The sequence below is a fragment of the Myxocyprinus asiaticus genome, chromosome 3, assembly GCF_019703515.2.
Source record: "Myxocyprinus asiaticus isolate MX2 ecotype Aquarium Trade chromosome 3, UBuf_Myxa_2, whole genome shotgun sequence".
NCBI classification, from domain to species: domain Eukaryota; kingdom Metazoa; phylum Chordata; class Actinopteri; order Cypriniformes; family Catostomidae; genus Myxocyprinus; species Myxocyprinus asiaticus.
Genome location: NC_059346.1, coordinates 32,225,294 through 32,253,265, shown reverse-complemented (window position 1 = coordinate 32,253,265; position 27,972 = coordinate 32,225,294). Strand labels below are relative to the sequence as shown.

At 38.9% G+C, this 27,972-nt stretch overlaps 1 protein-coding gene across 4 annotated transcripts; it reads right to left on the bottom strand.

Moving 5' to 3' along the window:
- Positions 1-37: 37 nt before the first annotated feature.
- On the bottom strand, positions 38-27,930 carry LOC127417803 (MAP/microtubule affinity-regulating kinase 4-like). 4 transcript variants are annotated; one of them, XM_051658071.1, is made up of 18 exons: positions 27,264-27,930; positions 23,992-24,189; positions 22,812-22,865; positions 15,974-16,022; positions 15,821-15,886; positions 15,592-15,662; positions 15,376-15,432; positions 14,948-15,184; positions 13,832-13,951; positions 12,237-12,336; positions 11,966-12,075; positions 11,550-11,724; positions 11,246-11,457; positions 10,608-10,711; positions 10,214-10,498; positions 6,092-6,178; positions 5,564-5,608; positions 38-4,190 (listed from the first exon to the last, which is right to left on the bottom strand). In XM_051658071.1, exons 1-18 carry the CDS (start codon positions 27,312-27,314, stop codon positions 3,848-3,850), a joined length of 2,364 nt encoding a protein of 787 aa, XP_051514031.1. In that variant the 5' UTR covers positions 27,315-27,930; the 3' UTR covers positions 38-3,847. The 4 variants fall into 4 exon arrangements, with proteins under 4 accessions (XP_051514031.1, XP_051514018.1, XP_051514021.1 ...); XM_051658061.1 differs by having other exon boundaries at positions 3,993-4,190; positions 6,096-6,178; XM_051658068.1 differs by having other exon boundaries at positions 4,058-4,190; positions 6,096-6,111.
- Positions 27,931-27,972: the final 42 nt, after the last annotated feature.

The window sequence follows — 27,972 nt, the reverse complement described above, 5'->3', positions numbered from 1 at the left end:
CATACAAACAAACGCAATAACTGAACACAAGCAAAGATGCCAACATCAGTAAACTTTATTCCTCTCAAGATCTTTTGTTTCCATTTTAATATTTGGCCAGAGGTGCAAAGAACTCTGAGAAAAAAAAAAGAAAGAAAAAAAAATCACTTTCTGCAGCATCAAGAATTTAATCTCTCTGTCTCTCTCTCTCATATACACAGTTTGTACACCTAACTTCTCTCTATCATATTGCATATTAGCTAAATGCATCATGAGAAATCCAGTGTCATAGCTGAGAGTTTACGTCACAGAAAGCACAGCACTGGAGGGAGCTTACCATTCAGACAGGACACACACACACCACACAGACTCAAAATTCCCTCACTTGATGATATAATACTCTTTTTAATGCCTTAATGACAAATAAAAAGCTCATTCATACCAACACACTTTCACTCCAGGTCAAGTATGGCTGCCAAGGCAAAGGTCTGCCCACACAAATATTTTCTCCCAGGAGAGAGAGAGAGAGAGGAAGAGAGAGATGGTGCCAGGAAAACAGAATAGTAGACTAGGGCTAATGCTCTTGCACATTCATGCACACTCATCCGCAAACCAGCAAACACACACTCTCTCCCCCTTTTATTCTTTCGCTCTTTCTGTTATTTGCATGAATCTTCTCTCTCGCTTTCTCCATATCATGCAGGATTGCAGGTTAGTGTTTCAGTTCAGCACACATAGAAATATCTGGAGAGCTAGCAGAGGGTCTCTGCTCTAGATATGAGTTAACCTGGAGTTCTAAGATACTGTATATACTATACTCACAATATTATCATCAGTATCATTATCTTATATACAGCCAGAGTCTGACTGATATAAACCATGTATTTTTTTTTCTCCCAAGATAATTACTCTAGAAAATAAATTAAGTACCTGTGCAAATATACACAAATCGAAGTGTTCACATTTAAGACATTGGCGCCCTCCGGTGGCCAAACATGGGTGCTACCCACAGAGCCGTAGGATGCAGCTGATTCAAGTCAACATGAGTGCACAGAGGTCGTAATGGACATCTAACAGATACAAATCTCAGCAGTCCAAACCAGACAGAGTCAGACTGGTCCAGGACCTGCACTCTGTTCAGTTTGAAACAAGAAGTGTCTCCACAACAGGAGTCCAATCACAGAGCAGATAGAACAATGACAAATATTTGCAGCAATCAAACGAGAAGGAACTGGGTGTCTTTCTGAACGTGTAGCACAAAGGAAGAGAATAAACTGAACGAGACAACAAAAAAGTGGATCAGTGAGAGGATGCATGAAGAGATGGCGGAAGTGCAGGGATGGAGGGCTGAAGGGAAGCGCCACCGTGAAACAAGTTGGAGTCAGTCAACTCTAAAACTAATTGTGACTCTTGGTCAGCCTTCGACATACTTGCTGCAGTCTAAACCATCAAAAGCAAGAACCAACCTTGTTGTCCACACCATAAACTAGAACCTCGACCCAATTTAAAACCCTCTCGAGAACAGAGAGAAATGCCATTATGAGCATGGAGAATGTCAACAAGTAATCTTTCAGTATCTATGAAATACTTCACACATGACAGCACAGTGACCACCTCAGCCAATCAAAGGGTCTCTCACACACCAACAAAACATTGCTGAGTGCAACATAGAAAATCACTGAACTAGCAAGAACAATCCTGTACACCTTAATGCATTGCTGTACGCTTCCTGACCGGAAATCTGTGTAATTCTGCAGTATCTTACTGGTCATGGGCTGGCAGCACCAACAGGGCCAAAGCATGGCTTTAAACAGAAAACAGACTTGTAGACAAAACAGTAACAGTAACCTATTGCTATTGCACCATTACCACCACTAATAATTAAATTTTTGATCCATTAAATTGTAAATTTACTTGTAAGTTTTATGCTTGGCAAATTGACAATTAACACAATTGCACAACAAATGACCAAAACTAGTTTTAAAAAGCAAGCAAAGTGCATTATTTTAAAGAAGGAACAGGTGAGCTCATTAAACCTTATTCTGCCCATAAAAAATAATAAAAAGCAGCATATACCTTAAATTCAGGTGCCAGACCTGCACATAAAATCATTATGTTTATAATAACATGCTTGTAGCGGAGGGCTCCAAAAGCCATCATGATCCAGATAACACATGACCAGTCCATGAATAATTGTCATGTCAGATAGAATGCTGGACAGAAAGCGAATGGTCTATTCTTAAATTGCAACTCTGTTCATGTTACATAGCATTGTTAGGAGAATTATTAGCCAACTTATTTAAAGTAAGCTTGCAAACTTGCCTCATACAACACATATACACTCTTTTCTAAGCCCTGTTGGTGCACTTGCCCCCCAGAATCTATTCAGCAGTAAGAGAACTAAACAATTTCCGGCACTCCTGCATTGTAGATATATGGTGCATTGAGGTACAGTATCTGATTGTTGGTTAAGGGATCAAAATATTTTTTTCAATACAAATATAATCATTTAAATCCCTGGAAAAAAGCACTGAATTGTCTGAATTAACTGTTGAATTTATAATAACTGACAAAGTTGGCAATCACTATGCTGATATCCTGCTGGAGGTGCAGGGAAACTTTTTTTGTTTAGTTTTTTGTTATAAAGACCACGATTCTCCATTGAACACATTGATCATTACTTCTTAATTCTTAAATGTTACACTTAAAATATAGTTAAAAAATTACATTAAGATGGGTTCGACAATTGAATAATATCCAATAGGAAAGGTGTTTTTTCTAGGCGTGAAAACGTTTCAGATATCTACAATGCAGGACGTGTGTCTTTAACACTGATTGCTTAGATACAAACCTAAATCATATGCTCTGAAACCTTAACACCACTCTGATTGGATAAAGGGATAGGTAACTCTAATTGCAAGGGATCATGGAACAGGAGTCATCATCAAAAAAAAAAAAGAAAAAAAAAAAAAAAGGAATATCAACTGATCAGAGAGCCTGTTTGAAAATGGTCAGGCAAAGTCATTTGGCATTTAATGTCTCTTTTCTATATCTGGATAATAAACTAATCAGCGGTAGGTAATACGTAAACTGGCACTATACATCAGAATAACACATTTTCTAAGGAACAAAATCCTGCTTGGACAATTTTAAGAACAAAGTGTAGTGTGTTCCACGATGAGTCTGTGATTGGTTGGCTTATAGCCTCATCAAGTTTGTGGTCACCAGCAAATCTGATTTAGATTTGTGTGGGCACTGTGAGTTATGATGATAGGATACGTTTGCCAACTTCATATTTGTGCATATAGTTCATTGGCAGCTACAGTTCTACATTTTCAGTGATTCAATGAGATTATGACTCTGTAATAACAAATGTAAGACACAATAATCACAAAAACATAAAACATTATGACCCGTTTAAAATGTCAAGACTTGAAAACATACAAAAGTGGTTAAAAAAAGAATGACATCAATTATTGAAGTAAAAATTGTATGACTAGAATGAGAATAAAAATACTAAACTGGATTCAATCCAGATCCAGTGAATGAGGCTGCTCAGAGTGTGTGTGTGCATTTGTGTGTATCCATGTTAAGAAGCACTCCTGTTTATGTTGCGCATGATGGGATGTTCTTGTTTTTTTTAGATTTACACATGTCAGGGATATTAGTGCTCCGTGCCTTTAACGTGACTGTGTTTGCGTATGTGTGTGTGTGTTTGAAGTTTTGGTGTATGTTGAATCTTGACTGGAGGAGGGAGCAGATGTTGCTTTAAGTTTGTTACAAATAGGTGGGCAGGTCAAAGTCAGTTCGCTTTAACAACTGATATAGTGAGGGGGCGTATCTGAGTTAAGTCTCCACCCCTGTCCCCTCAGAGCTCCACCTCTTTAGAGATCTGCGATGCGATGTGCCTGAAGGCGAGGGGGGCCCCCCACAGGCGTGTGTAGCGTACTCCATTTGCCTCTGCAGGACCCACACTTAGTTGGCACACCTCAGCTTGGAATGCGACCATTGACCCTGCCACCCCATGACTGCAACACAGCAGAAACGGGCCAGCGTGCCGGACCTGGCAGCCACACCCCCTGGCTGCCTCACGCAAGGCCAGTACCACTTCTGCAGGGGCCCGGGGGGGACGGGAGAGATGACTACTTACATCCCAGCCCCCTCTCCCGCCCCAGGGCTTGGACGCTTTCTGATCCCCAGATAAATGGCCACTGGTAGAGGGAGAGAGAGAGAGAGAGTATTTGAATGAGATACAGCAGTACTGAAAAAGATGATTGTCAGAAAAATATCAAATGCAAGTGTTACTGGGGAAGGACATTCTTTTATCCACAGCGAACTGTCAACAAAGTCAGCTCATAAAGCATAAATTAAAATTCTGTTGTCATGTACTCACACTAAGATCATTTCAACCCTGTATGATATTCTTTCTTCCATGGAACAAAAGAAGAGACATTTTTAAGAATGCTGATGCTGCTCTGAGGCTGTCAGTGTCTAAGACCCTGTTTACACCTTAAGATTAAGATGCAGCTTGGGTGATCTGATCACATGTGGTCAGGCGAGACACATCGCTGTTTACACCTGGTCGCTAAATGCGTGTCCTGTGACCACTTTTGGAGGGGAGGGTCTCTAATCATGACGACATACATCAATCACTCTGTCAGTGTATTTCTGCATGATATTAAAGCGCAAGAATGTCACAAAAAAATCGGAGCACTGTTTCTCGAAGATGCAGCTGAAATTTCATCTAAGCACAAATGCAACATTTCGAGCAGAATTATCCATTATTTGAATTTGATTACCTGTATTAAAGGAGTCTCGTGCATGTTGATATCAGACACTGAAGAAGCTCCGTGAAGCTCTCGTAATAGGTGAGGGGTGGAGCTTCACTGCTACCGGGATGCATACAGGACAGATTACTGTTTACACCTCAAATGTGATGTGGTCACATGGGTTTTTGACCACATTCATGTGTGGTTTTTGCAATCCAATCACAAAACATTTTAGACCCTGTTTAGACCACGTCTATCCGGATGTCATCCGAAGCGCATCTTAATCTGGAAACGGGGTTGTGATATGATCGGTTCGTAGGCAATGGGGGAGACACGAGACAGCGAACAGTTGAGTGTTTATTCACACACACTTTAGGTTCACACACACTTTAGAAAAACGGCTCTAAGTGGCCAACTCAAAATAGCATTTTTAATAACAATCTCTGGCTTTAGTTGCAGGTCTTTCCTCTACTAATGCTCTGGCGACTCTCTCTCTCTCCTCTGCCGCTCTGGCGAGCCTTATCAGGTCTCCCTCTGCCATCACTATAATGAGAGACAGGTGTTAGAGTAATTACAGCCCAGGTGACGAGCCTTACCGCTTTCCCTCTCCCGCAGACAGACACATGACCACTCCCCCCCATGCCACAGGGGTCTAACATTCCCACATTTTTCTTTTTTGTTCCACGGAAGAAAGAAATTCATACAGGCGAGTGAGTCAGTGATGACAAATTTACATTTTTAGGTAAATTATCTCTATAAAACTTATCAAGTGGACAATCCCTGATCATAACATGTAGTATCATGTGAGGACTCACCCTGTGACCGAAGATCTGCAGACTCCCTCAGATTCATTTGTGACCCTGCAAAGAAACACACATTTTGAGATATTCTGCTTTACTCCAGCAGGGTCAGATCCATGCAACAAAAAACTGACTTTGCCATAACCAACATAAAGGACATACTGTATAAACATATCTGGATCTCTCGGTCCTGTCTGAAGATGACCCAACAAATCTAATCTGCTAACAGGTCAATATAACTAGCTGGCCTGATGTTGACTTGGGCTTTGTGTAATGAACTATATAATACTTTAAGTAAATATTTGTTGTCTGTGCATATGTTCTTAGATGCAGTGAAGGATCCATGCAAACCAACAAGGGACAAAGCCTCCATGCACCATCATCCAGACTTTCCTCACCCTTACATCCAGTTTACTAGCAGCTCAAAGGTTCACACTGTTCTGAAAAGGAGAGTGCATGCAAACGGGCATGCCATGTGCAGAGACAGACGGGCGTGCAGCAAGACAGGGCAACAGACAGGCAAACAGAGGCAGATAGGGGAACTTACTAACTGTTTTGGATCCCTGTGGAAGAGTACAACCCGACACTGATTTATTAGAGCCTTGCCGTTTAGAAGGGTCAAGATTGACCCTAGGAGAGAGAGGCACACACAATGAGGAGAGAAAGAGGTGAAGAAAGTCAAAGACAGAGGAAGAGTGATTGAGTGATAGTGAGAGCAAATGCAAGACCAACAGGGAGAAAGAAGAGAAACACAGAAATAAGAACAAAGAATGAAAGTTCAGGAAAGGTATACATTTGAAAAAGAGAGGGAACGAGAATAAGCAATGGATCGGTTTTGAAGCAGTGAAGAGTGTAAAACAAACTCTTAAGCTGAAAGATTTTTTCAGGGGGTTCCCAGTCTTATTGGACAGACAGCATTCTACCAGTAAAAGGCAGCTCTGTCAGATAAAAACTGTTTTTTCTAAAGACATCCAATCTGGATGTCATCCAGAAGACATCCAGACTTTTTGATGCAGTGATGTCCTAGATACTATCCTAGACACTCACTTAAAATATTTAAGTTCCCAAAGTGTGGCACAAGTCTTAGAGGGCCAATCTTTTCTTTTTTTTTTTTTTTGCAATAATTTGAATTTGTGACGCAGAATAAATAATTGTATTTAGTGTCTTTATGCCATCACAAGCTACTTTTAAACAGTCAGAAGTTATTTAAATATAAATGAATACAATTCTTAGGCCACGTCCACACTAATACATTTTAGTTTTCGTTTGAAAATGCATCTTTTTCTCTATGTTTTGGCCTTCCGTCCATACTGAGATGGCAATTTTGACAGCGAAAACTGAGCTTTACAAATAGTTCTCCCAAGTGGATAAATTTGAAAACACCGTCTTTGTGTAGTAGTGTGGACTGGAGAAACTGAGATATCTGAAAACAATGATGTATTTGTTGTCATGTCATCCATTCAACCCAAAACAATCAAGATGGCGGCCCATGTTTTAGTGGCATTGTTATGCCCATTATTCACTTTGATAGCGTTGTTAAAGATAAATGTCACTTTATACAATCTTCAAATAGCATTCCTTCAAATGCAACAGGAAATTGACTCGGAAATGCTGTACGGCGATGGAACACGAGGACGATTGTGTTTGATGGAGTGTTTCGAAAACGAATATGAGTTTTTCGAATGCATCCCAATTAGGGCTGAAATGATCAGTCGATGTTTTCGACAACGTCGACAAAAATTTCGTTGTTGAATAGTCATTTGATCTCATTTACACAGAATTACACAGCTCACAGTCCAGATGCACTCCAAACCTTTCAAACAGCTTCAGGTGATGTAGATCGCAAAGTATGAGGGAATTATAATGCAAAAATACAAAATAAGTAAATACAGAAGCACTCCCGTTGTGAAATACAGCGGAGCCGGAGCTGCCGTTTCACTGAAGCAAAACTTGCATGTCAGAGCATCTTTAAAGAAACACCTCGCCGTTATATCTTTAATGCATCCTTTATTAAAGTTCAAATAATAAGGAAGCAGGTTATGTAAATAAGCATAAACTCCGAAACTGGCATATCTCTGTGCGGTCAGCGGTGCTTCTATGAGTCATGTGAAGCGACCCGATCTAAGGGGGAGAGATTGAAACTGATGTACACTCTGGGGCGGGCAACGTGATGGCTCGCCACAAAGTGAATCATAATACATATGTGTTGTGGTGTGTATCTTATCGTGAAGGAAATCGGCGATATGCAGCTCTATTAAGAAGAGAGAGTTCGTTTTTTGAGTTAAAGATGGATCAATGTGAGCAAAAAGGTGAGAGAGGATAGTCTTCGCCCCATTATCTACACTGCAACTTAATACTTTTTTAATTTGTTGTTGTTTTGGCTTGTTTTCCAATATAAATTTCTAAAACTCCTTTAAAATTAAGTACATTTACTTTAGGAGCTATACTGCAGAAGACAAATTTGTTGTCTGAGAATGTTGAATATATAATAATAAATATTTCAATATTTTCTAAATATTTTACTGCACTGGCAGATGAATAAACAAGTGAAAAAATACACTTATATCCAAAAAAAACTTATATTCAAGATACATTCTCTGAAAGAAAGTCTAAATATATTATATGTTGTTTCTCAGGTAAATGTATCTTGTTTTAAGGATTTTTAGATATTTTTCAATGGAAAACAGGACAAAACACTTGATTACAATATGATTTTTTGCAGTGAATTATTTTACTGAATTAAACTTAATAAAAAGTCATTTTTTTCTTTAATTCACTGAATGTCATTTAGAGGTATTTTTAAAAGATGATTTTGTCCTCTTTATTATTAGTAAGCACGTTTATTACAACCTTTTAAGTCAAAGTACAAGCTGAATAGTCGGTTAAGAGCTACTGATTAATCGTTGCAATAATCGCCCGAAGAGTCGAATAATCTTTCTAATAATCATTAAATTAGTCGATTATCAAAATAATCATTAGTTGCAGCCCTAATCCCGATTAATGTGGACTTAGCTTTAAGGCCGATTCATACTTCAGCGTCAACTGAGCCTCGCGTTGGCAATGCGGTGGCCAAGTGATCTCATCTGCGTTCACGTACTTGCGTAGAGTATGCTTCAGCCTTAACTGCGTGTCATGTCGACGCAGACGACAACAGCTGTTATTGGTCTGCTGTTTTATAAGAGACCGCCCACAGCATGATAAGAATTTATCTATGGTAGACACGCATTTTCTCCAAGATTATTTTATATATGCATCTATATCCACTGATCTGTAATCGTGTCACATTGTGTTTGGACCTGTTTCATTTTTTGTGAGCATATGCTGTTTTTACATTCTGTTTTATATGAACAAGCAAAAACACGACAAAAAGACATCTGTTACATCTAATGAACTCTGTGCTGTTTTCTCGGGTCTTTTACTCTCCATATATAATGTATTTGAGTGAAATAATACTTGCCATATTCTAATCCAGAACTTTCTGATCTGTATGATCATATGTTTGACAGTATGGTGTACAGTAAATAATAATATTTCATAAGTTATGAAAACAAAACACTTCTAGTTTGTCAGCAGATTAAAAAGCACCTGTTAAGAGTTGGTTATTTTGCCTAAATGCATAGTAAAGATTTTAAGCTTTAAAATGACACCCATTGCATGTTGGTCAAGCAAGCAGTTATTGATTAATTTGAGGGAATTCAAATATGCCACATTATTTATTTGTCATTATTTAAGCTAGTCAGAAGCAACATGTCTAATTTATTGTCTCTCTGCATTGCAGGCAACATATACAGTATAATAAATAATATGTACCTAAATACATACTTTAATAACTTTTGAACGTTTTTAATGATTCAATAATTTTATAAATACTTTTGAATCAATGAATATCACTGCATTGCCTTTTATTTTAATTACGAAATGAACAGTTATTTCAGAAATCAAGGCATTTTCACTCAATACAATAGCATTTTGGCTGTGTACTCACAAAATGACACAGACACACTAACGCAGAACTATAAATGCAAACCAAAGCGTTGGCAGCTATACGGAGCCTATGTCGTAGGTTCAATGCAGAAGCATAAACTGGCCTTAAGTTATCAGTACACACTGAGGATATTTGTAAATAAATCATTTTGTTTTAGATGGACCGGAAAAGTAAAGTGGCAACGCGACATACATAGGAAAGGTGTCGACTGAACGCATATCTCATCACCTTTTCAAGATTTGCCATAGACAGTTACATTGTTTATAATATGAGAAATATAGTTTTGAGTGATCTAGTTTGGTGTGATGTGTTTTGTTTTGACTGGTTCCTTGTTCAAGACAAGAAGATCAAGAATGATTTTAAAAGATTTCCTCCGTATTTTTAATTGTTGAGATCACATGTCCTGTGTCCTGTTTGTTTGAATGTGTGACATCAAAAAAGAGAGCATAAATTACATGTTTTTGAGTCAGATAATTCACATAAAAAAGCATTTGATATGCGTACCAGTTTTTTCCTTGATTACACTTAAGTTGGATTTTTGTCATACTTTTGCTAGAGAAGCAGTGGATCATTTCTATCTGGATCGGAAATACCTTTTCCATTTAAATTAAGCTTTTTTATCATGTGATTTGCCATGTGTGCACTGTAATTGTATGATGAGTGTGTGTGTCTCCTCTTACCTGCGTGTGAGTTTGGAGGTGAGTTTGCTGAACAAGTTAGAAGTGGCCCGGCTGCGGGCGTTGGGTGGCAGGGCTCCAGCGTCATGGCTGAGAGTGGGAGATGTGGGTGGAGGTCCATACGTAGGTGGTACACGGTCACGGAGTTGACCACCGTGGAAGGTGCTCCGGATGGTGGAACCACGTGTCAGCCGACAGCGCTCACCTGAGGAAGAAGAGGAGGAGGCTCCTGCTCCCACAATACTGAGAGTGGACGGAGAGGTGGGGGGGAGACGGTGAGACAGAGAGCTGAGTAGAGACAGAAACCCAGAGAGAGAATGATAGACAGTGACCTGGGATATACAGTATAACACAGTGTGCATTTGTGTTTGTCTGTGTGAATGCGTGTCTTTGTCACCTGTTGTCTTTGCCGTTCTGCAGCAGCGATTGTCGGTCAGTGCTAGAACGATCTGTACATACATACGTGTTCCTGCGTGTCATAGTACTTCCTGGGATATTATTCTGCAACAAAGATGACACATGAGATTTCATAAACCCCCCACAAAATATCTCATTAACTACATATGGACACAAAACACACACCCTTACTAGGGTTCCTTCTCTTGTTTACCAATGAATTTCCATAGCTTTTTAAGTCATTTGTGATTACAAATCATTTTGATTTATTCAGACCACTTTGAGAAATGGCCCGATCTATTCATTGAAGATATACAACTCAAAATAGATCACTATGCCTTGCAAGCAAGTTTTACAATACACATGAGTAATATCTAGTCGATTAAATATTCTACAGCAGAGCCTAACCAGAAAAATGTATATTCACTATATACATAGAAATTTCCATTACTTTTTCAAGCATGTAAATCAACATTTTAAAATTGATGTTTCCAAAAAAGACAACATCCCACAAACTGAAACCATTCATCAGTTAAGAGCTATTACAGAAATCAGATGATTTTAACATTTTCCCTCTCTGAAACTCTCATTCCCCACCCTCTGTTACCCCACCCTCCACCCTATCTCCCTCTCTCTCACAGTGGTGGCAGTCATCTCCTTGCGTCGGTCAGGTATCTCCGCCTTGTTTGGGTTGTTGGCGGTGCTGACCATTGGACTAGATGGGGGGAGGGTCCGACTGCCCATTACGCTGCAGCTGGCCTTCCTCGGCGGCATGCGGCTCTCACGCAACTCACGGTCTCCACCACTGGTCGGGCTACGCTTAGGGTGCATCACAGGCATGCTGGGACCACCTGCACAACATACAAGCATAATTATTATAATTAACAACTTTAACTCGACTAAGTTTGTGTTTAGAGTTCATGCTTAATTAAATGTTTCGTACAGAAGTCACTGTGCCGTCGCTGGCGATGGTAGGTAGAAGCGCTGCGTTGAGTCTTGCTGTGTGATGATGAAGAAGATGATGAAGAGGGGGAGGGTTTGTTGGTTCCGTTGGTAATTGGGCTTGGACGCACCCGTGGCAACGTCATATTGCCACTAACTCGTGACTCAGCGCCATCCTATAACCATAATAACAATGTCACATGGCCATTGCTTTAAAAAATAAATAAAAACAAATTAATTGGCGAATTCCCAGTGGAGAACTACACTACCTGCCAATGGATATAATCAATGGAAAATACACTTGAAGAAGTGGGGGTCACTGTTGAGCTCTATTTCAGCTAATAACAATGTTTTTCAAGCAGAATATTGTAACAAAATCTGTGTGTGTGTGTGCGTGCACATGTACACAAGTGTTACCTCAGTCTTCAGGCCCAACAGTAGATATGTAGCCGTGACTTCATTATATTTCTGATTTAGTAAAGAGTCCTTAATCTCTTCTGTGGTAAAACCCATCCCGACCATAATCTCTGTACAAAAAAGAGAGAAATCAGTGAGAAAAGAGAGAAATCTTTTCAGATACAATTAGTCTCTTCTTTTTATGGAGAAATGTAACCTAACAGTGAAACTGTAACACCAAATGCTTAAAAGTTCAGACTTTAGCTTGTTTCCTGCTGGTTTACATGCTCACCTATGCGGTTGGGGTCACTGTAGTCCTCCGCTGGCTCAATATGAGGCTTTAGCTCATCACTCTCATACCCTGCATTCATCCACTTATCCTTCATCACTTGCTGTGGAGGGAATAGAGCATACTGATTACACAGAAAATTCACAGCTCAGTCATTTAACTGCATAGACTTCAAAGCTCGAATTGTACATCAATAAAAGTTTGCAGCGACTTTTTTAAGCTAAAGCTATTCAACACATACATTTTTAAGCATCTTGGGTTGCAGGTCTGTTCTGATAGGATCAGCACAGCAGAGAAAAACAGTTATAAATGTAAATATTAGAATGCAATTAACTATATAATTGTGGGCATTTATTAAAATAGAAAAACATAAATGATAAACTTCCATATCTTTTGTTCTTGACATCAAAGGCTGTATATCCAATGAACTCTACTGTATTTTGGTGCAAATTCACCTTTTATTTGGTAGAAGTTAACCAAATTGGGCAGATGCCAACATGGGCAGGTTGCATAACATGCCCTCATCCTCAAATACCATGAACAAATCTATGCGAGGTGAAAGAAAATATGACCCAGCATAAATTAAATATGGGTTCACTTGTATCGAGGATAAACATACACTCACTGAGCACTTTATTAGGAACACCTGTACACCTACTTATTCATGCAATTATCTAATCAGCCAATCATGTGGCAGCAGTGCAATGCATAAAATCATGCAGATATGGGTCAGGAGCTTCAGTTACCATTTACATCAACCATCAGAGTGGCGAAAAAATGTGATCTTAGTGATTTCGATTTCGACCGGCTAGTTTGAGTATTTCTGTAACTGCTGATCTCCTGGGATTTTCACACACAACAGTCTCTAGAGTTTGTCTCCAGAATGGTGCCAAAAAAATCCAGTGCGCACATCCGTGGCTTGAGGCTGTCTACACTGGAAGCATCAAATTAAACATCCTAACTAACGTGCAGGAAGCACGGATCAATCAGCTGTGAGCTCAAGTAAACTTCAGCAATGGTTAAATGGCTGAATAACCTGTGTCCTTCTTTATTTAACAGAAATCTACTGGTATAAACATTTACTTATTATATCATTTTTATTTTAATGTAATTGTTGCTAAAACTGTAAATACATAAAAATAAAAAAAAGCTTTTTTTTAAATGAGTAGAGGCCAGAAACATCACATGCTGGCTTTAATGCAATAGTCGTTATTTTTTAAATATGTAATGAATAAAATTCATGGCAGAAAGATTCACATGTATGATTTTTAATAAGTAAAAACATTTTATTTCAGACAGACAGAATAATAAAGTTGCTGGAGAAGCTCTGCAGTGTGTTAGCAATAGAACGGGAGCTATTTTCTTTTCTTTGGACGTGACACGACGCATCACTCAAAGTGTCTGTTGTAGACAGGGTGTTAGGTCACCACTGATGTCATATATAAAATCTTAGTCCTGAAGCAAAACCAGTTTAAAACCACTGTTTAAAAGCACAGACACTTTACAGAGATATAATATAGCACAGATGCATCATATTATGTAATCTGCTACCATGTTAAGGGTTTGGAAAGGTAGAGTGTGTCTGTGTATGTGGGCACCTCTAGAGTGCAACGTTTGCTGGGATTGAGCACAAGGAACCTGCGCAGAATCCCCTCACAGTCTGTGGACATGTAGAAGGGCACACGATACTTCCCCCTCAACACTCGCTCACGCAGCTCCTGGAAAACACACACACACACACGCACGCACCACCGCACAGTGTGGTAAACAAAGATCAGTCACTAGAATTTAGAATAAGTATTAAAAGTTAACAAACATGCTTAATGTAAATGGAAATAGAGCATCTTAAATTTATAGAGTCACGTTACAGTCAGTACGTTAACATGCACAGTTATAGTCAAGCTAAATTTTTCATCTGTCTGTCCAAGTATACAATGCATAATCGAATAATTGATTGAATAATTGTTAAATGTAGGACGCCACTTCTGTCTTTCTGAGCAAATGGATCACGCCGAGGCCAGTCGTGATCTGATTAACATGCATACATGCTGGATGAAGCTGAGCTTCGATCGCATTACCTATTGTAGGACTGTTAGTCAGTCTTTGCAAAAATATGAATTCGAAAAAAAAAAAAACAATCATTTACATGACATTTTAAAAAGATTACGCTTTGTTTTAGTTTGACTGCAATAGAATTTTTAAAGTGCATGTTAATGTACTTAATAACTTTTACCAGTATTCTAATCTCAAATAACAGGAGAAAAAGATAATTTCACAATCTAACAAATGTTAGAGACAATGCACTGTTTCTTTCCACCCAAATAAGTAGTGCTGAAAGCAATTTATTTGCGGAAGAGTTGACCATCTTGTGGGTCGATTCTGAGTGCTAGATTGTGGAGGATGCAGGAAACTACAGCTATCTAGCATAGCTACTTTACTGCTGAACAGACACCTGAATTGGCCTTTTATGATGCTGAAAGAGTGCACAAATGCACGGCACATATTGATACCAATGACCAAACAATGTTAAACATTGTACCAAACAATGTTAATGTCCATGAAAGGTATAGAATTGATGTTAATTTTCTGTTTTAATATCACAACCAAAGAGCACTGCAATATGATACTGTATTGATTCTTCCCCAACTCCATTAGACAGGGTGTTAATGGGTTTGGAAAGGATAGTAGTGGGTTTAAGAATGAAGCAACTGAACCTTGAGGTTCTGTCCATCAAAAGGCAGAGACCCGCTGACCAGCGTGTAAAGGATGACCCCCAGACTCCAGATGTCTACCTCTGGCCCATCATACTTTTTGCCTTGAAAGAGCTCTGGGGCTGCGTAAGGCGGGGAACCACAGAACGTGTCCAACTTATTCCCCAATGTAAACTCATTACTAAAGCCAAAGTCTGCTATCTTTATATTAGCATCTGCATCCAACAGCAAATTCTCTGCCTACAAAAACAGAGAGAAAAAGAGTGAAGGAGAGACACAGAGATTTAAGTTGTATAGATCTGAACTGTGTGAGGCGGAAAAAACAAAGAGAAAGAAAAAGGACACAAAGTGATACAAACAGCTACTAGAAAAACAATTACTTCATTACACATTTATACATATTCTCCTCATTGTAAAGATTCCAGCTATACCTTCAGATCTCTGTGAACTATATTCTTCTGATGACAGTAATGAACAGCTGACACAATCTGAAACAAAATGAAAAAGAACACAAACCAGTAAGTACACACGAAACTCAAACTGGAGCTGAAAATTTGAACTGGAGGTTTAATGTGGTGTACCAGTGAAACATCCTGATTATTCAGCCCAGTGCTGTATGCAGTATAGTGTTGAGGTAAATGTCTCACCTGTCTGAATTTGGCTCTAGCCTCAATCTCTTTCATTCTCCCATGAGACACCAGGTAATCAAACACCTCACCTGGAAATCCACACATGAAAAGGTTACACAATATTATGCAAAGAATAATGACTTTTGTTGCATTATGTTGCAGAAATCATCCAAATATTGGTTTGGAGCCTTGACTGCAAGCACTATGTAGTAAAAGTGCAAACTCAAATATGGACAACTGAGCTCACCTCCACTTGCATATTCCATCACAAGATAAAGCGATTTCTCTGTTTCAATCACCTCGAAGAGTTGCACTGTAACATATAAGAACATCAGAGTTTAAAACGCATCTATCTATCTATCCATCCATCTATGATTTGTTGTATTTCAGTGAATCTTACCAATATTGGGGTGACGGAGGTTCTTCATGATCCTCACTTCTCTGAACAGCTGCAAGAGAATACAGAAAAAGAGAGAAAAAAGAGAGAAACACACCACTGTGAGAAAAGACACACTGAATATTCAGTGGTTAACAAGAGGGACAAAACATATGGATGGAATATATGGATTATGAAACTGAATATCAACATGAAGCTTTCCTGTGGAACACTAATATCCAGATACAGAAACACAGAAACATTATACAATATTCTTCTGTATTTCGTTCTCTCTATCCACGGGGAGTACCCAATACACCATTCGTGTTGCTGTGGAAACCCCAGTATGGAGTCCTACACCTGCTCCAGAGGGATAATCTGCATCTGTCCCATTATACATCTAACAGATGTGTGTTCTGTGGTAACGGCTTTGAAAAAATTACAACCCCACATTTTCCTGCTTCTTATTCTCAGAAGACACATTTACATGTTAACACAGAGAGAGAGAGAGAGAGAGAGAGAGAGAGAGAGAGAGAGAGAGAGAGACAGATACTGTATATATTTAATACATAAAATCAACTCAGTCATGGAGTTTATACAGAATAAGTGGCTGTTTACCTAACCCCTGGGATTCTTTCTGCATACCTCCACCAACCCAACTCCACCTTTGCTTGAAATACTGTATATGTATAATTTATTAACCACTAATATTTATTATTATACAACAGTTAGTTCTGATCCTCAAATCTAGATAACATGTGCAGATGGGGTGGAGGAGGGATGTCAGGAGAATTATCATGGGAATCAGGTAAGCAGCGGCTTATATACTCCTACTCGCGGGCCGTGATTTGTCAGATTACAATTAATATGCTCCTCCTGAACCTCTGTTAATTAACTCCATTTAGTGAAGTAAAACTAGACAAAACAACTTGCCATATTGTGTCTAAAATGTAAAACACAATATATATAAAGTTTTGAATTCTATACCTTCTTGTTTATAGAACAATAAGTAATCTAACCCTTGCGATTGTGCTGTTGTAATGAATATCAGCACAGCTCTGATTACCTGTGCTGATTATTGTGTAATGTGCTGATATTCAGTACAACAGCACTCTTCTCTGTGTAATATTGCTTAAATATCTCCATCTTCATTTAATTAAGTAGTCCTTGAATGGAGTTTTGAGCTCAAGCCCTGAACAGCAAGCCAAATGTGTTTACCTGTATCACTCTTTAGAATTATATGAACATGTGAACTTGTGAAAATACCCATTGTACATGTGAGATCAGGGGCACAACTACCCATTTTCGAGTATGTATGCGGCACCAAATTTCGCGCCCCTTATAACTGCTGAGCGGGTGAGCTGCCCTTTTAGTGAGCCGCCGGTGCCCCCCTTCATATGCCACCCCTATGTGTTGAATACATTGCATATATGGTTTTTGCACCTCTGCGTGAGATCAAGAGACCCACATCTTCATCAGTCTGACATCACACATAACATGCAGTCTAATTAAATTTTTAACACATACTCTCCACCCATGCTCTGTGCTTTAATGTCATCACTTCCTATGTGCCCCACAGTCTTTTCCTCAGCCTTTCTATCTTTCTCATCAGGAGACTGTTATGTTAATATATGTTAATTAGATTTTTTCCTGCTTTTGGGTTACTGATGCTTTTACTGACCACATTCTCTCACAGTGACTAAGCACAATATCTTGTTTAACCAAATCCTTTGCAAAAACACAAAATCCATTACATAAAACTGCTATTGTCAGTTTAGAAGTAGAATAAACATGTTTGTTGTAAAACAGCTTTGTTGACATCAGAAATCAAGACATATTGTTGAACCAAGTGATTCATTTATTATATACTGCAAAAATATTCTATCAGAAGACAGATTTGAAATGCAGCATAGTTAACATACCCACAGTAAATGGTGCTGTAGTGAGCAGGAGTGCAGTCACGTAGAAGATAAGTTAGAAATGAATTACAGTTTAGTTTAGTGTGTCATGTTGTCCACTCAAGCCAACATTTGATTCACATTTGATTCACATTACTCTGCATCCAACGGTCAAGACAGATATGACTTTTTATTTGCTGACTTTTTGGACAGTCCAGTTTTGTTGTGAGAGCAAGTCATACCTGAAATATTTTGCCTAATCATATAAGGGCTTTCATATGATTATTCATATGCACTTTAAAATCATGGTTAAAAGAAAATCAACAGGGTGATCATACTTCATAATTGTCATTGATTGTGAATCAAATATGCTTTTAAGATATTTTCATTTTTTGTGTATGTACACTATATTGCCAAAAGTATTCACTCACCCATCCAAATAATTGAATTCAGGAGTTCCAATCACTTCTATGGCCACAGGTGTATAAAATGAAGCACCTAGGCATGCAGACTGCTTCTACAAACATTTGTGAACTGTAATAGGATGCCACCTGTGCAACAAGTCCAGTCGTGAAATTTCCTCGCTACTAAATATTCCACAGTCAACTGTCAGTGGTATTATAACAAAGTGGAAGCGATTGGGAATGACAGCAACTCAGCCACGAAGTGGTAGGCCATGTAAAATGACAGAGCGGGGTCAGCGGATGCTGAGGCGCATAGTGCGCAGAGGTCGCCAACTTTCTGCAGAGTCAATCGCTACAGACCTCCAAAGTTCATGTGGCCTTCAGATTAGCTCAAGAACAGTGCTTAGAGAGCTTCATGGAATGGGTTTCCATGGCCGAGCAGCTGCATTCAAGCCATACATCACCAAGTGCAATGCAAAGCGTCGGATGCAGTGGTGTAAAGCACGCCGCCACTGGACTCTAGAGCAGTGGAGACACGTTCTCTGGAGTGACAAATCACGCTTCTCCATCTGGCAATCTGATGGACGAGTCTGGGTTTGGCAGTTGCCAGGAGAATGGTACTTGTCTGACTGCATTGTGCCAACTGTGAAGTTTGGTGGAGGGGGGATTATGGTGTGGGGTTGTTTTTCAGGAGCTGGGCTTGGCCCCTTAGTTCCAGTGAAAGGAACTCTGAATGCTTCAACATACCAAGAGATTTTGGACAATTCCAGCTCCCAACTTTGTGGGAACAGTTTGAGGATGGCCCCTTCCTGTTCCAACATGACTGCGCACCAGTGCACAAAGCAAGGTCCATAAAGACATGGATGAGCGAGTTTGGTGTGGAAGAACTTGACTGGCCTGCACAGAGTCCTGACCTCAACCCGATAGAGCACCTTTGGGATGAATTAGAGTGAAGACTGCGAGCCAGGCCTTCTCGTCCAACATCAGTGTTTGACCTTACAAATGCGCTTCTGGAAGAATGGTCAAAAATTCCCATAAACACACTCCTAAACTTTGTGGAAAGCCTTCCCAGAAGAGTTGAAGCTGTTATAGCTGCAAAGGGTGGGCCGACGTCATATTAAACCCTATGGATTAAGAATGGGATGTCACTTAAGTTCATATGCATCTAAAGGCAGATGAGCGAATACTTTTGGCAATATAGTGTATGTATGTATGATATTGTTTTATGATGTCTATTTTCACTTGGGTTCTAAGAATTATATCCGTTTTTATATCTGTTTTTAAATAGAATACCTACCCAGGGACTACATTTGAAAATTAGCTGTAATAGCTAAACTGGCACATATACAGAAATGTTTATTGATGTGCACTGTCCCTATAAATCTAAATTGAAGAAAGAAAGAATAAGATGTTAGCCTCAGTCACCATTCAATTTTATTTATTTATTTCTAAATGAAAGTGAATGGTGACTGAGACTAACATTCTCCCTAACATCTCCATTTGAAGAAAGAAAGTCATATGGGTTTGGAACAACATGATGGCAAGTAAATGACAGAATTTTATTTTTTGTGTGTGCGAGTGAGTTGTTTTTTTTGTGGTTTACAAGGAAATTGTTTTAGGTTACACACTAATTATGAGGGCATTATGCTATAAATATGGTTTATGAGGACACCCCTAGTGTCCCTGTAATTCAAACGGCTTAAAAACATACTAAACTCATACTAAAAGGGGTCGGCAACCTTTTTTACATGGAGTGACATTTTTTATTTTCCTGGTCAATGTCTCGTTACATTTTAACTTTTTGTTTAGCCTCCCATTCAGCTCATGAAACACGCTGTATGATCATGAGAAGGATTACATCAAGATGTAGATTGGAATGCAGGAGCAGGATTTATAGAAATAAAATAGTCTACTCCTCTCTCGCCATTGCTGATGTGCCAGTGATTACCCCTCTGCGCCGACCCCTGGTGTAGGGTTAGGGGATAGAATACAAAGTTTGTACAGTATAAAAATAATTTTGTCTATGGAGAGTCCTCATAATGACAGGAGTACCAACAAGTGTGTGTGTGTGTGTGTGTGTGTGTGTGTGTGTGTGTGTGTGTTTGTGTGTGAATATCCCTTCACTACACATTAAATGCATAAGAACATACATGCATCAAACCACATGACACAGGACCAAACTTAAAATTGTTCTCTAATATGTGCAACACAAAGGGGTAATATGATATGTACAATCAAAAATACAGATTTCTATCTGAGCAAAACAATTACACAACTATAAATTCTAACCAAAAAAGAAGGAATGGGACCAACACTTGTTTAGTTTATCAAATGGTCCACTGAACAGTGATTCTAACTTACTATAACAACAGAGTGCAATATGACAAACGTGACTTATGTTCAATAAGGGTGGTTTACAGTTTGTGTAAAGTTAATTGTGTGTGTGTTACAAGCCTGGGATTAAATCACAGTGGGGCATTCTGGGCCTGTGGAGAACCGCAGCTGTCGACCTCTCCTCTCCAACACATACACTAACCACACAAACAAATGATGCATTTTGAAAACACGGCCAGACTTAAAGAGATACTGTAATAAGTCAAAAGACTCTGGAATACAATTAACATAAATAACTAAACTACAGTCCATGAAAATGCTCACAGGAGATATTTGGGGGGAAATACACAAAAGATTACTGATTAGTAAATCGAACTGTCTCTCTCTTTTTTCTCTCAATACACATTTGATATAGCCTATATTTTGAATTTAATCATTCCAACATTTGAATTATTTTATATTCATAATCATATATTATATATTCAGAGCATTACAATATAATACAATAAAAAAATAATCTGGAACAGGATCCACATTGAAGCTTCTCTCAGATTTAATATCTACAATTCATTTATAAAAAATAATAAATAAATAAATAAATAAAACATCTTAAGCAAACAGATCCGGGTGCAGGGTCAAAACCAACAAATCAATAGTAATAAAAAGCAAAAGATGCACACACCTAAAAAGCTCCCATAAGCAGGACTTCATTAAGTGATGTTTTGAGCATATAGCTCTTTCTTAGATATTGCTTTGTGTGTGTGTGTGTGTGTGTGAGTGTGTGTGTGTGTGTGTGTGTGTGTGTGTGTGTGCTTTTTTACATTAACAAATATCCCCATCACCTTTACAACCACTCTATATTTCGGACTCCACAGAGAAACACACCAATGATTCACAATAAAAGAGAAATAGCGTCTGAAAATCCTCACCTGACAAACAGCATATTTTATTTTGTTTCAAATATTACATTATTGATCAGGTAGAACTATTCTTTCCACCACTAAAGATAGCTTCAGTAATAATCTTCCAGATCTGTCTCAAATACTCAGTATGCCAAAAAGTTTAGAAAATTAGAATATAGATAGAATAGTTTAGAATATTAACAGAAAATATAGTCTTTTTTAGCACTCTAGATAGTGTGCCAACTTTGTTCATTTTTACAGAGAAATGGTATCTGTGAAGAATTTCAGTCAGAATTTAGGCCCCATCGTAGTACAGGGACTGCACTTATCAGAGTTACAAATGACTTATCATCGCCTTTGGCTTGCTCACCAGGGGCCTAAAGACAAATAATTTTTAAAGCATAATTTTCAATCATGTGTTTCATTTAAATTGCATAATTTTCTGTTACAGCAAAATTCATGCTGCTTTGAAACTATGTGTGTTGTGAAAAGAGAGAATGACTATAAAAATTACTTGACTTGACATTTGCTATGTGCCTTATACCTGTCTCCCTCTCAAGACTTTATTTGGTTAAAATCTAAATCTGTCTGTCTCTATAGCCCTTCTTTAATGAAAATCCATTTCTGTTCAGTATCTCTGATGTCTGCTGTTTAATAAGTACGTTTATTTAATTCAGCACACAAAAGGAGCTGTTTTTTAGACCCGAACCATTGAAATATAAGAGCTGAACACTGCAGTGAGAGCTGGGATTCAATTTAACATCCATCCAGATGATTGAAAATCCCTGATTTCAAAACTGTTGTTCAAAGCCAGAAGGATGAAGTTTATACATTTTCATAACTTGATGTATGTTCGACCTCAGTGGAATGTACATGACGAGAATTATAAAGTGGTTTTGGAGTGGTGGGCTTCAGTTGGAGGACTGAAGGCTGGAGATAATCTACTGCGAGACAGATGAGTCACTGGTGCACAGCCGAGAGCTCAGACTCAACAGTGAATCTAAACACTCACGCAGCACAGTCATTACTGCAATGCTTTTAAACTAGGTATAATACTGAAGGCCTCTAGCACTAAAGGCAGTTGCAGTACTGCCCTGGAAAACAGTGTGTTTTCACAGTTGTTTATTTAACATACACATTAATAAACAAGAAACTAAAATAAATGAATAGTCTTAAAAATACCACATAAACCAACTCTATCTAGTGGCCACATAACTGTTTTTTTAATAGTAATTTTTAACACCTAATTTAAACATTTTTAAAGTACTACACTCTCTCATAGTTCTTGGCAGGGAATTCCAATATGTATATAAAATGGTCTTACCTTTTGTAGGCTGGTTGGGTTCAATTGAGTTTTGTCGATAATCTTTATTGCAACCTAAATATACAATACACAATTAGAGATTTGATAAAGTCTGAGCTCCAAAACATATTTATTTTCCCCTACTCCAGGTAGACAGGAAACCTCTAGATTGTTTTTAATCAAACCTGATATAGGGTCATTTTACATTTGTTCATTAAGAGATGCTACATTACGGCAAATGAAAATATGTCTGTATTAGGCTTCCAATATTAGAATCCTAAATAGTAAAGAAAAAAGTTTATCCATCTGATTTCACCAACCATTCACTAATCAATGGCAAACATTTATATAGTATTATTCAACTAGCCTGTTTCTAGCAACTAACATGCAGCTAATGTCTCTGAAAGCCTCTATTCAGTAAAAAGGCTGGACTTGGTAACTATAGTCATGGTCAAATTTGCCAGAAATCATATTTATATGCATAATAATATTACATATGAATAGATATGAAGAGAAATATATCTCAGAGTTTTAAGTGTTCTTAGCTTCACTATGGCTATGTACACACTATAGCTAAATATGTTTGTGACTCCTCTTCTGAGTGCTTTATATCTCTGTGTACACACAGAGTTTGGTTATCTATAGAAGTGACAACCAAATTCACTCATACATAGTGTGTATTGAATGCAGTAGTCAATGCAGTAGTAGTGCAATTAAAAGCACATATGAAATGTGCCTCTCTATTCTTCTGATGTGGTGCTAGCAGGTCCAAGACGGTTGCATGTGTCTATTATGGAGTTGCAATTCTAGAATTAAACTTTTAATATTCTAACACTGTTTGCCGACCTGCTTCTTTAAACATCTCCAAATGTATTATTGCCAGTGATTCTTAAAGCTTTCTGCTGCCCACTAAAATCACAATATATCAGGTTTGGTTTATAAAAAGTAAATGTGGGTGTGGAAAATGTCACACTTGAGTTGGACCAGTTTAAAAATATACCCAAAGAATTACAGCACACAACTGTTCTTTTGAGAGTGAGGCATAATACAACAACTCAGGTTTGAATATCAGCAATAATTGTCCTGTACCAACATCTTATCATAAAGTTGTTGTTTTGCCTATTTAAACTCTCTCTCTCTCTCTCTCTCTCTCTCTCTCTCTCTCTCTCTCTCTCTCTCTCTCTCAGTCTTGCTCTCTCACCTCTTTGCCTGTGAGGATGTGGCGAGCTAGTTTGACTTTAGCAAAGTTTCCCTTGCCAATGGTTTTAACAAGCCAATAGTTTCCAATGTGTGGCAGCTCGTCTGAGCAAGAGGCCATGGAGTTACGACATCTTGGACCCAGTGAACGACTCGACACATTCGTCCCCTTCTCTGAACGACTCGCCACCAGAGATGCATGCTGGACAGAGAGCAAAATGTATTAAAAAGAGTTTCACTGGTAACAAATGGATAGCATTAAACAAGGGAACACATTTTGGTAGTGAAGCAAAGATAACTGTCATTAAAGAAAGATCTCTCATACAGAACCAGACTTAAAGAGGCAGGCCATCTGCCTGTGCTTCTAGGCAGACAAGTAATTAGCTCAGATCTGAGAACGTATATGTAGAAATTGAAAGAAGAATTTTAGCTTTAGAATAGGAGATTTCTATAAAGGGAGACTAGTGAAACAGGATATGGCTAATGCTACAGCACTGACTGACTGCACCAGATTTCTGAATTAAATCCTCATTTACTGATTAAGCCTCTTATCACACACAAAAATCAGTCTACAGTCAGATTTATGCAAATGAGCCATCTTCACAACTAAGTAATGAGTAATTAGTATTTTATTTTTACCTCTGTGTTGCCTGCTTTGGCCACTGCAACACTATTACTGTATTTTCTGATTGATTAAATTATGGTGTGTATTTCCAAAGAGAACAATGTGAGAACAAATGTTCGCACAGTTACAGAGTGGGTTTGTCCTCAACCAACGTTCTTAAAGAAAGGAGTTTATCACAGTCAAGTAAAATCATAAAACAACACATCACAGAGGCACACAAACAAACACATAGACAAAAACACAACCTCACAAATGATGACTGACGTGGATGATCACATGAATTATCATATTGATCGCTGGTGCAATGACTGTATCCGTGCAGAAGAGTGTGCAGGCAAACAGAGGTCACTGTTAGTATGCGTGAGTAATTCTGCACTATAATACAGGATTAACTTACTTTGCCATGGAGGGTTTACTCTGACTGACTACATCGTTGCAGAAACTAAACTTTTCATTTACATCAGCAAATTTAAAGTTGACCTGAGCCCAGAACACTCAGACAGTTCCAACTGCCCTACTTAGAGGCGAGAGGGAAGAGCTGAAATGAAAGCATGCCCAGGACCCCATCTGCAATGTTGACCACAGGATTAAAGTTCATGGATTGAATAAATTACTAAACATGCCCTGGCCTATTCTTAATGTGCTCTACCTCACACACACACACTGTGCCCTACTTCACACCACTGTGCACTACCTCATACCGATACACATTATGCCCCACATGGGTGGGCGTACCACAAGCTCAGTCTAGTCCCAGCACAGGGGACCCAAGTGATTTACCTAAAGCATTCAGAACAACAATCTCACTTTTTCAACACCTCTAAAAACCACAAACCAACTTTCAAAAATATATGGCCAATTACGTATCACAGCCATTATCCAACTGTGTCCCACACCACAAGAGGCATTAACTGCTACAGAGTTACCAATAATAACCACCAGATTGTTCTCCAAAAGAACAGAGAAGAGATCCTCACTAAAAGGTCAACAACATAACCTTCATTCTAAAATCTGGTTTTATATATTCTGAGTGAAAACTTTTTTGACTTTAAGGGAGAGTTCACCCAAAAATAAAAATTATCTCATCATTTACTCACCCTCATGCCATCCCAGATGTATGACTTTCTTCTGCAGAACAGGAATTAAGATTTTTAGAAGAATTTCTCAGCTCTCTTGGTCCATGCAATGCAAGGTAGCAAAACTTTGAATCTCCAAATGCATATAAAGGCAGCATAAAAGTAATCCATATGACTCCAGTTGTTAAATCCATGTCTTCTGAAGCGATATGATAAGTGTGGGTAAGAAGCACATCAATATTTAAGTCCTGTTTTACTATCAATCTCCACTTTCACATTCTTCTTTTGTTTTGGCGATTTGCATTATTTTGCATATCTCCACCTACTGAGCAGGGAGTAGAATTTATAATAAATTAGGACTTAAATATTGATCTGTTTCTCACACACACTTATCATATCGCTTCAGAAGATATAGATTTAACCACTGAAGACTTAGGATTCCTTTTATGCTGCTGTTATGTGCTTTTGGGATCTTCAAAGTTCTGGCTACCATTCACTTGCATTGTGTGGATGTACAGAGATGAAATATTCTCCTAAAAATCTTTGTTTGTGTTCAGCAAAAGAAAGAAAGTCACACATCTGGGATGACATGAGGGGGAGTAAATGATGAAAGAATTTTCCTTTTTGGGTGAAATATCCCTTTAATTTACTTGTGTGCTGGCAACTCTGCATATTAATTTCAGTGATAAAAGTAGGAACCTTAAATGAACAAACTCTATATGCTCTCGTGTAGGCTATAAACTATTTTAGTGCTATATCATCCCCTGAGTTAGTTACAGTTTTACTTTATTTAACAATTATTTTTATTATTATTGAAAAGGTTTCAACAATCACTCTTTTTGACTCTTCATGTCAAATCAAGCAGAGTCTGACAGCAGAGAAATTGAATCTCTACTGATGTGCATGTTTACATTAACAGGACACTTACATACTAGTCAATAAATAAAACCCTAGTTGTCCTTTTTAGATTGAACTGGGTTGTTAGAGCAACAATAAATACGTCTAGACAAGCTCATCTAGCTGGCGCAGAACTGGTAGGCCACTCCGCCAAACAGTGCGTGTGTTTATCGTGCATCCAGCTAAAACACCATTGTAAGGGAATGGGGATGGCAGATCACAGCAAACGCTAAAACCTCTTTCTCTGCCGGGTAGTAATTTGCATTTTCCACTCCACAGAGATATCGCGTTTCGTTGATTTTCAACTGCAAATGTTGCCAATGAAGCCAAATTGCTTTCTGTGTAGGGAGTGCGCTATCAATCCGTGCACTGAGCTCCGCTGAGCGCGCCCGTGTGCGGATGATGCACTGATGTCTACACTATGCGGATGGCCTGCGCGTGGCTGTTTTGCACATTCAAGGATGCGGCCCGTATTTGCCAAATAACCTGCTACGCTTACATGGGCCACTGTCTACTGCCTCTCCATCCTCCCATGAACAACATCAGGCAATGAAGGCCTGAATTCCATCACGGGTGCAAAAATAACCGTGCACCTGAAATCCTCAAGGTTTATAGGATATCTGTTGAAGCGAAGCGTCGTTATAATAAAAATAATTCATTGAAAACGATGACACTTACATGATCTGTGCTCCGGTCGTTCGTAGACGGTAAAGCAGACCGAGAGGACATTTTCCCTGAGATTGCAAACGATTAGAGATGAATAACCCGAACAGTATTTACAGATTTATTCTCCCCCGGTAAAGGCAGCCCACATCGGCCGTGCTGCTGCAGCTGGGGCCGTGCTTCTCTCACACCGCCTGCTCGGTGACCGGTGGAGCTGGAAAGCCTGCGTCTGTCATGGCAGCGGCAACAGCAAATCTCACAGATGTCCTCGAGACAGCTGCATTATTTTTCTGTTATGCAAACCGTAACGATCTAAAGGGTATTTTTGTCGATGAAAACGTACGCGCGGCGGGATATATATATATATATATATATATGCTAAAACCAAGTAGTGCTTGGCCGGAGCCCAACGATTTTGTAGCGACTCGCTACCCCCCGCCTCATCTCCGCGAGCAAAACAAATACGGCTCCGACAACCTCGTCCTCTTTTCTCATAATAATACCGATTATCTCTCCGCTCCTCTGTACCGTCCACTCACTCGCGCGCTCTCTCTCTCTTCTCGCATCTGCTTGTCATGGGAAAACAGATGCTTTGGCCGGAGACGGGGCCGAAAATTGTTCACATCCTACAGCAGCCGTTATATTCCAGCGGCGGATATGTGAGATGCGCCACTGCTGCCTCCGTTAGCGCTCACTGACTGACTGACACGCGTGCGCGCGCACT

Bases quoted from the DNA above. Each gene is read 5' to 3' on its own strand.
- LOC127417803 (XM_051658071.1), bottom strand. From the start codon at position 27,314: ATGTCCTCTCGGTCTGCTTTACCGTCTACGAACGACCGGAGCACAGAT. The intron at 12,076-12,236 runs GTGAGCATGTAA...TTTTTTGTACAG, and splicing joins CAGTGACCCCAACCGCATAG to AGATTATGGTCGGGATGGGT. The intron at 10,712-11,245 runs GTGAGAGAGAGG...TCTTTGTTGCAG, and splicing joins AGGAGATGACTGCCACCACT to AATAATATCCCAGGAAGTAC.